General features: G+C 44.5%; 1 protein-coding gene across 1 annotated transcript in view; it reads right to left on the bottom strand.

Annotated features, from left to right (window-relative positions):
• The window catches only part of DNAH10 (dynein axonemal heavy chain 10), a 1,282,131-nt gene that overhangs the window by 854,363 nt on the left and 414,539 nt on the right, over positions 1-13,229 (bottom strand). Inside the window, exon 21 of the mRNA XM_069215014.1 lies at positions 7,039-7,197. Within this exon, the coding sequence (XP_069071115.1) occupies positions 7,039-7,197 (159 nt within the window). The remainder of the gene's footprint in view (positions 1-7,038; positions 7,198-13,229) is intronic.

Here is a 13,229-nt window from a genome sequence, read left to right as displayed (position 1 = left end):
CAGTGTGGGATACCCTCCATCCTTGACTAATCTGAGCCCCATAAGCATAGCCAGAACGGGAGAAAAGGACCCCCTGAGGTTAGGTCCTCAATCATTCAGCATCCACTGCCAGGGTTTGGAGCACCGACTGGCATTCCCTGGCCATTGTTGCAAGATTCGGCTTGTTGCAGGGCTTTGGTCCCTTCAGCCATTTGCCAAAGTGTTGGTTTACTTTTCTTCTGGGCTGGTAACTGTTCAGGGCTATCCTTGAGTGCAGTTCCAGCTATGCCCAGGAGGCTGCAGACCTCAGTGAGGGAGTGAAGTTGTAGCAATTTGCCGTAGTTCCAGAAGATGAGGCGAAAGGGATGGCCCCAGGAGTACGAGATCCCAGCCTGCTGGGATGGGATGGAACTACCGCCATTTTTGCAGGGTTGTGGCCACTAAGTCCTGGTACAGCATGGGGGAGTGTCCCCTAAATTGTAATGGATGGGATGTCAGTGGGTGGGGGTAATTTATCCGGTCTGGTGGGGCCCACCCGGTGTATGTGGTCCAGCTGAATGTTGACCATGTCTGAGGATCCCAAGATGTGTGGCGAAACAGTATTCCCTCAGGTCCATTCCCTCAGTGCATAATGGGAGGTCCCTGATTCTCACGTTGTTCCGCCTGGAGCAGTTCTCCAGGTCTTCTGCATGGGCCTGAAGTTTGACATGCTGCTCCTTTAAGCAGAGGACCTCCTGGTTAAGCCACTCTACCTTCTCCTCACGTCCGGCATTGTGATCTTCCATGGCCGATTCACTATCTATGAGTTCTTCAAAATTGGCTGTACGACTTTTAGGTCTGCTGACAAGTCCCCCATCACTGCCTGGATGTCATCATGAAGAAAAGAGTGTCTCCATGAAGGACTGGGTAACGGTCCCTCCTGCTCCTCCTTGGTCAGGGGAGATTCTGTACCGCTTGATGGGGGCTTGCCCTCACACGAGGGACCTGTAGGCTTTGTCAGCATGCCTTTGAGGGTTAGGTCTTTTTTGGTCCTGGCAGCTGCCATGAGAGGGGGGTGTCCCAGTGCGACTGTGACTTCAGGCTTGGTCAGGTGGGTGGGCCGTGGACGCTACAACGCGAAATGGGGGGCACACTCTATACAAGCAATCCAGGACATAGGTCCCTTCTTCCAGCCCTGCCCGCTGCTGGAGGGCCCAGGTGTCCGGTGATCAGTCAGGCGGTGGATGGTACTTCGCTGCAGACTGTTGTGAGCATGCTAGCACAGTGCCCCTCTATCGTTGTTGTGGCCCGTGGCAAGCCAACCTGGGGGACGGGGGGGCCGTGGCCGATTCACTATCTATGAGTTCTTCAAAATTGGCTGTACGACTTTTAGGTCTGCTGACAAGTCCCCCATCACTGCCTGGATGTCATCATGAAGAGAAGAGTATCTCCATGAAGGACTGGGTAACGGTCCCTCCTGCTCCTCCTCGGTCAGGGGAGATTCTGTACCACTTGATGGAGGCTTGCCCTCACACGGGGGACCTGTAGGCTTTGTCAGCATGCCTTTGAGGGTTAGGTCTTTTTGGGTCCTGGCAGCTGCCATGAGAGGGGGGGTGTCCCAGTGCGACTGACTTCAGGCCTGGTCAGGTGGGTGGGCCGTGGACGCTACAACGCGAAATGGGGGGCACACTCTATACAAGCAATCCAGGGCATAGGTCCCTTCTTCCAGCCCTGCCCACTGCTGGAGGGGCCAGGTGTCCGGTGATCAGTCAGTCGGGGGATGGTACTTCGCTGCAAACTGTTGTGAGCATGCTAGCACGGTGCCCCTCTATCGTTGTTGTGGCCCGTGGCAAGCCAACCTGGGGGACGGGGGGGCCGTGGTGGCTGCCTGTCAGCTGGAGGTGTGTTAGGCCCGGTGTCCGGCTGAGGGCTCCAGTCCCCTTATATTGTATGTGGGGTTCTCAAGCACTGATGGCTGATGGGGGGTGGGAGCCACCTTGGGGCACCGGGCTGGTTGATTGGTGCAGTATGGGGGGGGGGGGGGGGCAGCGTTACCTCATGGGGATCCTGTAGGCAGAGGCATTGTGCCCCCCTTTGCACAAGGAGCACATGGCGCTTCCTCAATGCCCCTTGTTATGTGTCGATGGACACATGTCCCTCACAGTACTTGATGTCAGACAATTCGAGCTGAGCAGGGTAGGTGATGGGTTTGGTCGCTGGGGGCTAAGCCTCAGGGAGGACTCCCAAGATGACGGTGGGTGGTGCAGGCAGGCATGCTTGTCTTATGGCCCCTACTGGCTATTGCGGGGGATGCGTGCTGGTTGAGGGGATGCCGGGCCCAGCGAGGACTTCAAGCAGGGGGCCGGTGCAGTTCTGGGGCATCTTGGGTCTCGCCCCAGCATCTACGCCCGGCAGCAGTGGTCAGGAGTGGGACGGGGGGAGCTCCTCAGTGGCACAGGCTCCCGTGCTCAGAGTGCAGATAACCTCCCTACCCCTGCCTTCAGCACACTGCAGCTGCCATATTGCGGAGCTGCATGGCCGGGGGGAGTCGTCATCTCGAGTGGTGCGGTCCTGTCCTGTCAGGGCTGTGGCGGGCACTCAGGCACTCCACGGGCAGCAGCGATCCCCTGGACACTGAGCCATCTCGGGCAAGCTGGAGCACCAGATCGATGGGGTGCTAAAGGTCTCCTTTAATGCTGCAAGGACAGAGCGGTCGAGAGGCATGTCCTACTCGGCCGCAATCTTAGCCCCCTGCCCCCCCCCCCCCCTCTCCCCCAATAGTTAAGAGTAGGAAATTGTCAACTTCCCAAAAGTGTAATAAAAAAAAAATAAATAAATAAATCTGACTTTACTATTAAGGAGGATTTTAAATTACATTTTCTAAAACGGCAAATATAACTTTCATACCTGATCCCAATCATAAGTTAGCGCTTAATAAATTCAATACGGTAACCCAATGTCATCTTATGGGAGATGGGGAAAGGTAGGCCTCACTGTAGTGAGTAAAGAATTGGTGGGTTTTTCACCACCAGGACAAGTAAAATTTAAACGTACATGTCAAACCTTTTAATTAAAATGTACCCTGTCCTACACGCTGCTAGGGCCTACCTTAGGAGTGGCATATGTAATGAAGGGGGTGTTTAAGGCTTGGCAAGAGTGCTATTTTGCCTAGTCAACTTGGCAGTGTAAAACATCGTACAGGCTGGCAGACCTGGAACATGTTTTAAAAGGCTACTTAAGTGGGGGATACAATAAGTGCTGCATGCCTATTGATACCACTTAATGTAAGGCCCTGGGAATGTGGTATTCCAATTTACAAGGGATTTACAAGGAAGTTAACTACGCAAAATCAGATGTAAGCCAATTTTACCATCCTTGAGGAGGGAGTACAAGCACTTTAGCACTGGCTAGCAGTGGTAAAGTGCACAGAGTCATAAGACCAGCAAAAACAAATTCAGAAAATTAAAGAGGGTAAAATCTAAACGTTTCGCGAACGACAACCCAAAGGCTGACAGGTCTAGCAATTTCCCACAAGCTAGTCAAGCAAACTACTTCCAGTAGTATCAAGAATCAAGGTCAGGTCACAGCAAGACATAGAGAGGACGATTTTTGTTGTAAATGATCCCATCTTTGGGAGATGCATTTCTTCAGGATTTGGAAAATGTAAAAGACACTATGACCCATTAACAAAGGTTTATGGACAATTAAATTGAATTTTGGTGCACAAATGCCTTCATTTGTGGGTGTAAACTCAGGACTGCTCTTTACAAAATGGGAATTTACATTCATAAATGGGTTTACTCACATATCATGCTACATAAGCCTGGTGAATATTTACAAGTGAGGATGTGACGACAAATGCCTAACACCCAGAATCATTCAAGTTTCTTAATATTCGCAAACGTTTGGCAGACCTATTCCATCTCTGGACATTCTTTGAGACTTAGGGCCAGATGTACGAAAGGATTTTACCCATTCTGTGTCTATGGGAAAAAGCTTTCGTACATATGACCCTTGGTTATGTCCAGGGCAGGTGTATATCCCTTTCGAAGCTTTGAATCGGGAGGGATCACCCCGAAAATTGGTAAATGTGGAGGAGAGTGGATTCTCCATGGGGAAAATCACTTTCCCCTTGGAAAAACAACAAACATTAGCAAGTGGACCTGCACTTGCTGCGCTAAAGTAATTGGATAACATAAGTGGATAATTATCCCTGGGAATTTGTAACTGGCAACGCTTACCCAGATACTCTTCAAATTATCTACGAATTCCCAAAAAGTTGTAATTGTTATCCAAAAGTAAGCATAAAGCAATTATGTATTTTTTGTTTTTAAAAGTCAGATCCAATATTCTATCCAGATGTCTAGGAACAGGTAAATGTCCATACAGGGAAACAATTCTTCAGATCAGATGATTTGTATGATTTGTCTGCATAGTATCCTACAACTGGTATGGGATGGCCAGAGACACAGAGAGGGTCATTACGAGTCTGGCGGTCACTAGGTTGCCAGACTTGCGGATGGCAGTCAGACCGCCACCAATGTGGTGGTCCGAGCACCATATTACAACCTGGCGGTTGGGCTGCCAGCTCCGCCAGGATCGGAGATCCCATCGGTCTGAAGGTGGTGGAGATCCTAATTCGCCAGGGCAGCGATGCTGGGGATTACAACTCCCTTCTCTGCCAGCGGTTTCATGGCAACACCACCGCCATGAAAATGCTGGCAGAGCACAGGTGCAGTGGGACCCAGGGTGGCCCCTGCACTGCCCATGCACTCTGCAATGCAGACAGTGAACACTGTGAGGGTGCTCATGCACCCTGCAGGCTACAGCATTGCCACCGGCTCAATTACAAGCCAGGGACAATGCTGTAGCCTCTTTCCTGCTAGGCCTGAGTTTCCACCAACTGACCTAGCAGGAAACTCTTAATGGGGCCAGTGTGGAGGTAGCCTGGGTGGCGGCAACCTCCCCGTCAGAAGTTAGGCAGACGGTACAAACCGTCCGCCTAACTCATAATGATCCCCAGAGTCTCCCAAGTGTACTCAAATTGACTAAAGCTGAGGGTGGCCTTAGTATTTTGGGGTATGAACTATACTTTCAGGAGGTGCACCTACAGTGGATCGCGAAATGGGTGGATGGCGAATACCTGGAGGAAGATGGGCAGTTAGGTACAGAATCTAATCAGGGAGGGTTAATAGCTGATGGGAGACATGCTAAGCACTGGATGGAAAGGCTATACTTCGAGATTGCTCTGATGTGTTGTAGACATGCATGAAAACTACCTCACACTTTCAATTGTTTGCTGTGGCAGTGCCATTAGTTGGGCTTCCTGCAAGGGGAGTTTTTTTTCTCTAGTAGGAAAATTCCAAATAGACAGAGGTGGAACTCATTATGGTACAGGTACACAGAACATGGGGAACCAAAAGGAAGGATCCCCCCCAAACACGATCTAGTTTTACGATGGGAACTGACCACTAGCTGGTCACATGGTTTTTATAGCACCTTAAGCACAATGAAGAAATTAAAATTAAATAAACCCAGGACAAACTGAGAAACTAAATAGCGCAAGGAATTGAGAATGAGAAAAGTTCCTTGCGTACTCAAAAACGTTCACTCTGAACACATGATTTAAGTATACTCAGTTGAATTACCTTCATCAGACATATATAATGTCCCAGAAATGTATTGGATACTTGTTGGACATGCTCAGTTGCAGATGTTTCACATGGTATGGCTCCGCACCATGTTACCCACTACTGGGAGCAGAATACAGTGTACCTTAAAAATACATTCACTATGAAGAAGTTTCATAATCCTGAGATGTTTTTTCAGACCATTTCAATACCACAAACTTACAAAATTGTCATAGATTTCTAAAGTTAGCATTTGTGGTAGGTAAGAGGGTGACAGCAATGAAGTAGACAGTGAAAGATGGCCCTTCACTCAAAAAGGTGGATAGACAAGATAAATAAATCTGCCAGATCTGAAACCATATTGTTACAAGGTGAGAAAATCTGAGGATTATAAGAACACCCAATAGCGGACCTATGGGAAATTAAGTACTTTTGAGACTGTTGCAGGAGAGTAGAGGGAAAGGTGCTACACTAAATCTGGAAGAGGAACCTAGTGATACTGAATAGATGTATGAGAGTATGGAAATCGTCTCCTGCATTATAAGGGTTACATCTGCAACTAAACATTGAAATCCTGCATATCACGGATGGTAGCATTATGCTCAATTCTCCTACTAATTGACAGAGCTGTATACAAGCTATAAAAGCTATGTATGTTGATTACATTGTTAAATTAACACACATTGAGGACATCTTTCCATTTGTGATATTGTAGAATTGATTCTATCCTGAGTTGAATGTATGCTATGGAATAGCACGAAGACGATGGTATGTGATGTAAGACTACACAACTGTGTACAAGAAAGCTCAAGAACAAATTTCAAAATAAGACAAAAATCCTATATTGGACACTGGCATATGCAGTATTGTGAGATATACTGTAGAAAGTAGGACCTTGTTGTGCCATACATCAACAGCAAATAGTATTAATAAAATCAACATAGCAAATACAGTCTGCTGTTTCAGTAACTGACTTTTAAATTATGAGAATTAGTCATATACACTTGTTCACACCTAATTGGATTACTTGTTTCATGGCATAAAAGCCTAACTGCTAGCATCAATGCAATATCTGATGTTATATGCTACGTTTTGAGTCACTATTACAGTCTTAGAAATAAGTATTTGCCAGATTGCCACAAGATTATGATCTTGTGGTCAGCAATATGACAATTAGGAAATTTAGATAATCAAAGGTAATTCATCCATCCATCCATGCACATGTATGTGAAATTAAGGACTGTAATGCACACCACGCTCTACATCTTACCCTACTGTGTGCTCGTTAGAGGGATATTTTTAACCCAAGGATTGACTGTTGATTGAACGATTAGCGATTAATAACACAACTTTTTTCATGGTATAGGTGACTTCAATACCATGAACTTGCTAAATGTGAAATATTTTGTCCTATAATGCAACATTGCAGCTTGGAATGATTGCCACTCACCTGTATATTGTACATTGCTAAAGTGCGGTATCGCTCCTTGATATCGTTGAATCTCATTTCGACAGTCAAGGACATGTCTCTAATTTGTGCTATTGTGGCAAGGACGAACTTGAGATCTGCTAAGGTGTCAGGCTTCCTCTTCAGGTTGACTTCCAATTTCTGTAAAATAGAATATTCACATTAAGAACACAGAAACAATGTTTTATAAATAATCAGCGGGCACCACACAGCTCCCGTTATCCAGTTAAAAGGTATTAACTCTTAGGTCAGTAGGTGGAGAAGGGGACGTGAGAGTGACTATCCAACTGAATTATGAGAAAATACCAAGGAAAATAGTCACTAGGAACTGAGTTAAAAACTTGTGCAAAGTGCTTTACAAAATGCTTTTAATTGTTACTGTAGTTTTATAGAACCATTCATTATCAGTCCCAAGGGCGTATTTCCTATTTGTTAATGCCCAGTTATGTTGATGTTTCTCCATACATACTCTTTAATCAGGACATCTAGAAACAAAATCACACTCATTGCTCTTTGAATTGATCCTATTAAAACAAATATTTCTTACAAACACTTTGTTGTTCAATGGTCAGACATTCTATTTAGACCAGATGAGCTCATAATGCTTTTCATTTCTCCTCTCAAATAGTGTGCCTCAAATTGGCCATGACACTTGGTGCCACAAAAAGCCCCTAATGACCTTTGTTAACATCATCAATAAGACCTAATAAGTTGTATCTTTGCCCTACTGGGTCATGGCAAATTTTATCTAAAAAACAGAACTTACAAAAGAAGAGTGTAAGTCTGCAGATGAATTGTAGTTCTGCTATGTATAATGTAACAAGTTCTGGGATGCCAGGCAGGCTAGGGACTGGATATAAATATCTCAAAGCAAACAAAAAAGAGTCATAGAGGTGCAAAATAGTAAAATAAAATACTATAACATGCACAGAAAATAAATAGTAAATAACTTGCACAGAAAATAAATAGTAAAATAAAATATTATAACTTGCAAGGCAAATGGAAGAGATATCGTATGGAAAACAGGCATGACAGACTAGATGCCACAGAAAAGCACGGGTCCATCTTTGGTGACCATAATTTCCAAACCTGACAAACATTGGTGGAAGCGTACCTCTCTCCTAAGGTCTACTCCCTACAGAACACTTAGAGCATGGTCTTGGGTTAGTTGGTAGAGTACCAAATGTGTGTCTGCTGTTTCAACTTGTTTGTTGACAGTCCAGAGCATGAGGGATGGGATTTAAACAACTCTACAGGAAAGAGATGTGGAGAAGATGCAGTGAATACAAAATATTGGCACATTGTAAAACTAATTGGGTAACTTTTATAAAATTATATCTACATGTTGTCAGTATCTTATATACATAAAAAGGGAAAGGTAGGGAGGGTCATTTAGGGATATGCAGGTAAACAGAGTATCCATTAGAAAGTTCATAAGTAACTTTTTCTTCTGTGGAATACTTCTACCTGCAGATGTCTCAACTTTGAATAAATTCACAAACAGTACATTGTCAGAGGAGGGATTGGAGAAAAATCAGTTTCTATGTTAGAAAATCTTGAAGAACAGAAACGGCAAAGTGTTAATCTCTTCATACCTCAGAATTGAAACAGTAATGATAGGCAAAAGTATGGAGAGAAGACCACGTAGCCGCTTTGCATATGTCTGCTGGAGGCACTCAATCTAGCTAGTGCTGTTGTGGACGATTCGGCTCCGGTAGAATTAACTCTTATTCCTCTGTGTTGATCTTTTTTAAGCTAAGGCATAACAGATATACATAATCATCGATCTGCAAATTGTGTATTTGTGTATTGCTTTACCTTTTTTGAAACCTATGTAACCAATGCACAGTTGGTCTGCTGATCTTAAGTCTTTAGTACATTTGATGTAATCATTTACAGCTCTTGTAGGGTGTAATGTGTGGAGCCTTTCCTTTTCCTTAGAAAGTTGTGGAGGTGGATAAAAGGAAACAAGACAACACATTAGGCAGGAAAGCAACTTTAGTTTCAGCATCAATTTGCCTGAAAAGAAGCACATGAATGTGGGGGAGAACAGAAAGGGCTTGAAGCTTGCTAATACGTTGAGCTGAAGTAACGGCTACCAAGAAAACAGTCTTAATGGTTAATAGTCTTAAATGACAAATGTGTAGGGGCTCCAACACACAGTCCGAAACATACCTTAGCTACTGCCGCTGTATAGCCACCCAAAAGATAATGGGGACCTGTATCAAGAATATTTAGCTGCAGCAGCTATGGTAGATGATGGAGAAATGATCAATGAGTGGTTGTGGCTTGGAGCGATAAGGTCTCAATATGGCGACTGGATGGGGGATGAAGCGAGTAAATGTGTTGCCAAAATGTGTGTACTATAGACTCTCCTACTGTTTGTAAAACCTGTTCAAGTTGCAGATCCAACCTGTACCATTCAAGTATCACAATGTATGCCTGATTGTAGATGAAACCCACTGTGTCACCCCCTAACACTGAACCAATTGCCAGAAGGAACGATCACCAGTATATTAGCCCATGATTGTGCATAGTTCTTTATGCTTTGCATGTGTATCTTACGCAGCTAAGCCAATGAACAATAAGAATAGTTTGTTTGGTATAAAATTAAATAAAGCTTCAAAAAATGTGTAGAGCTCAACAGAGTCTCTATGAGAAATGTCAGAACAAGCGTAAGAATCATCTGTGGCATAATGAATGATTTCAGCAGATACATGTTAATCAATCACCTCATTAACCTTTAAATCACTGGAGATTTAAATAGGGAAAGTGGTCCGGTAGACAAAGAAACACCAGTAGGGCTGAACCTTAATCTTCACAGTAGCTAATCTACAGACTTGTTGAGCCAAGGACATCACAAATTGTAGTACACTGGAGAAGGATGCTTTAAGAGATTCTATCCTTAAATCAGTACACCAGGAAACCATTTTTTTCCATCTGACTGAGCAGGTAGATTTGTTAAAAGGGGGACATGCACGTTCACCACTTCTGGTGGGAGCTGCAAGGGGGTCAGATTGTGCTTCTTAATCTCTACATATGAAGGTGCAGACTCTCAAGATTGAAGTGCAGAATCTGCCCTCTTAAATGAGATAAGATATTCTTTCCGATTGATAGAAGAAGAATGGCTTTTACTGTGTCAGAGGTGTGTGTACCACACCCCTCTTGTTTAATCTGGGACAATTAGACTTGAGCCTGGTCTTGGTGAATCTTCCTCAGAACTTGAGGACTCAAGGGTCTGAGAGGAATTGCATAGTGAAGAGGACATTTTCAAGTCAACTGAAACACATCCCTCAAAGCTCCCTTCAATGGATACTAGGGAGCACAGAACTTCAGGCAATGAGTGCTACTCTGAGTTGCGAATAGGTCCACTTGAGATGTGCCCCAAATAGTGAACTGGTCTTGAAGTACATACTGGTAAAGATACCACTGATGGTCAGCAAGATAATGCCGACTAAGGCTGTTAGGACTGATGTTCAAGGAGTCTGCCAAGTGATTAGCCACTAACCCCGGGCAGTGTTGATGTGCCAAGGTTTAGAGCCTCACACCTTCCTGACAGAGAGCCTAAGATGCCATTCACTCTTATATGCTCAAGTACAACACTGCAATTGTTTTGTTGTTTAAGATCTAGATCGACCGACCTTCGAGCGCAAACCGGATAGCCCTCAATTCCACCAGATTGATGCGTAATTTCTGTCTTTCTGGAAACCAAAGACCTCAGATGTCCATATGTGCTCCACACACAAAAGAGAAGGTGCCCGTTACCACTGTTGTCATCACTGAAGGGGGACAGAAGGGTCTCCCTCAAATGTGGTTGCTCTTTTCCCCACCCGCTTAACTCCACTGCAGCATCCTCGATTTAGCTTATTGGATTCCACAAAGTCTCCCTGATGTTGGAACCACTATTTGCAGAGGCACTAATGAAGAGCCCTCACATTCCAGTTAATATTATTGACTGATAGGATGCAAGAAGCAAACAGACCAAGCAAACATTAGACATTCAGGATCAGTACTTGAGCTCCCGGTCAAAACACAAAACATTATAAACATGTTCTGAATGTCTATGATCCTCTGTGGAGGAGGGAAGACTGAAGCATGGTGGTATCCAGTACTGTCCCACTGAACGGTAGGCACTGGGAGGGTTCTATATGGAATTTAGGATGACTGATTGAAAATCTCTAGTCTTACAGCAATGAAGCCAGTTGTTTTTTATTACCTGTCTTGTAGGGTGTGTTGGGAATACATCTGGAATGAAGGTGTGGGAGCTTTGGACCCTTGGGCCACCAAACTTTCTGATGATGGGTGGATTGATAACAAAACAGGCAAATACAGAACTGGTCTATACCTACAAGCAATAGCTCAGCTGGGGTGTTGAAGGTTTTCATCTTGGGTACTTTAACACTTTCATCAATGCTTCATTAAATGGAAGCAAGGGTTCACCGGTGGAGGGAGTCATCTGCAGAATATCTGTAAGGATGCTAGAGTGATGGTCCACTTGGTGAAAGCAGTTCAAGAAACTCTGATCCTTTCTTCAGCAATGAGTGGAATGAAACCATTTCATGAGAAGCAGGACTTGGCGATGGATCAACGTCTATGTCAGGGGATGTATCTAGACTGCTCGCTTCCTAAGTGTCAGTTTATTAGATAATAGATCATTAGAATCATCTCCTTGCTGATCGTCTGAATCTATGTCCTAAAAGAAATGCTTCTCAACCTTTGCTCAAAGAATGGTAAGGCTTCCCTTCCGGATTCTACAAGTTGAACCCCAAAACTGTGGAAGTGTAGGACAGAAACTGTATGGCGCCAAATATCATGGCCATACAAGACTGAAAAGCCCACTTGCTTGTCCCATTGAGTCAGCTGGTACACAACAGGAGATGAACCCAGATGGATCCGCTCCCACAGCAGCTACTCTGGATAGATGAGTACTGATGCCAGTTAAAGCGGAAGAGGAAAGGGAAGAGGTGAATTCAACACTGTTGGATCCAGGTCCAACAGCAAGGATGCCAGGGAAATCTCCACCAATTCTGGTTCTGCAGTGGGTGGAGCCAGAGGAGACGTACTTGTGGTTTGTGGTCGACAAGGAGAAGAACTTTTTCATTTTATGTTTTTTCCTTCGCTTTAGAAGACTTGATGAATGCTGAAAACCTCAAGGTAGATCGCGATCTGTGTTGCGATCTTGACTTATGTCAACTCCTATGAACTTCTTCGAACCGAGCCATGAAGACATTGGCTTCGTGCTTCTTGATGGCCTTCAGGTGCATCTCTAACCAGAGGTCGCATGAGGACATGTCATGTCTCAATCACAGATAACACTGAAAGTTGTTGCGACTGTCTGTGATGGACATATGACCATCACAACATCAACAGGGCTTAAAACCCAATCTTTTAGGAAGGCACATGTCTCTACCTGCCTCAAATTTGGGAGGAATCTCACAAGAGAGCAAAGATCCGGGTTGAGTTGATAGTCATGTGAAAAATTGAGCAATTGTTATGATGCCGGCCTCAAAGCTATATGACTCCAGTGATGTCATAACAACTTCATGCCTGACGTTACAACAGAATCAACACCATCTATCAACCTCAGAGAGCTCTTAGAAAACTTTTCATGATCTAGTCTGCGCCTGGGGATATTCAAGTGTAAGGAACCTGCAGGTAGAAGTATATATCAGAAAGAAAGACAATATAAAACCATAATTTAAGTTTTACTTCAGGCCCTCACTAGGCAAAACTTGACCTCATTTTTCATCAAGATGTTTTTTGCATTGTACAGCGCTATATTCCAAAGACTAGCTTTCTTACCACTGTTCCAGCAGCCTGTCAGTAAAAAGGTCAATTTTCTACAAATCAATCTACCAGGTGGTACCCCAAAACGTTGTTTCAAGTGAACAGGGCTCTGTGCCCTGCATGGCAAATGTTTACTTAATGTAAGCTTTAGGCATTACCAGATTTCAGCCATGACTGGGCTCACTGTAACAGCCTATTAGGGCAAGATCCTGACTGCTGAAAGTCATGTGTAAGTCACACTAGACTATGGGAAGTACTATAGCCAAATCTTCTGTGCCTAGTGGAGGAATCCTGCTCTAGCAGTCATGGGCTCCATCTTTTCAGAAATCTGAGTACCTCAAGAAACAAGCATTTGTCCAGCATGTACTATGTTCTACTACCTTTCA

The sequence above is a fragment of the Pleurodeles waltl genome, chromosome 11, assembly GCF_031143425.1.
Source record: "Pleurodeles waltl isolate 20211129_DDA chromosome 11, aPleWal1.hap1.20221129, whole genome shotgun sequence".
In the NCBI taxonomy this organism is placed as follows: Eukaryota; Metazoa; Chordata; class Amphibia; order Caudata; family Salamandridae; genus Pleurodeles; species Pleurodeles waltl.
Note: the sequence above shows the minus strand (reverse complement) of the source record. Positions and strands in the feature narration are given on the sequence as shown.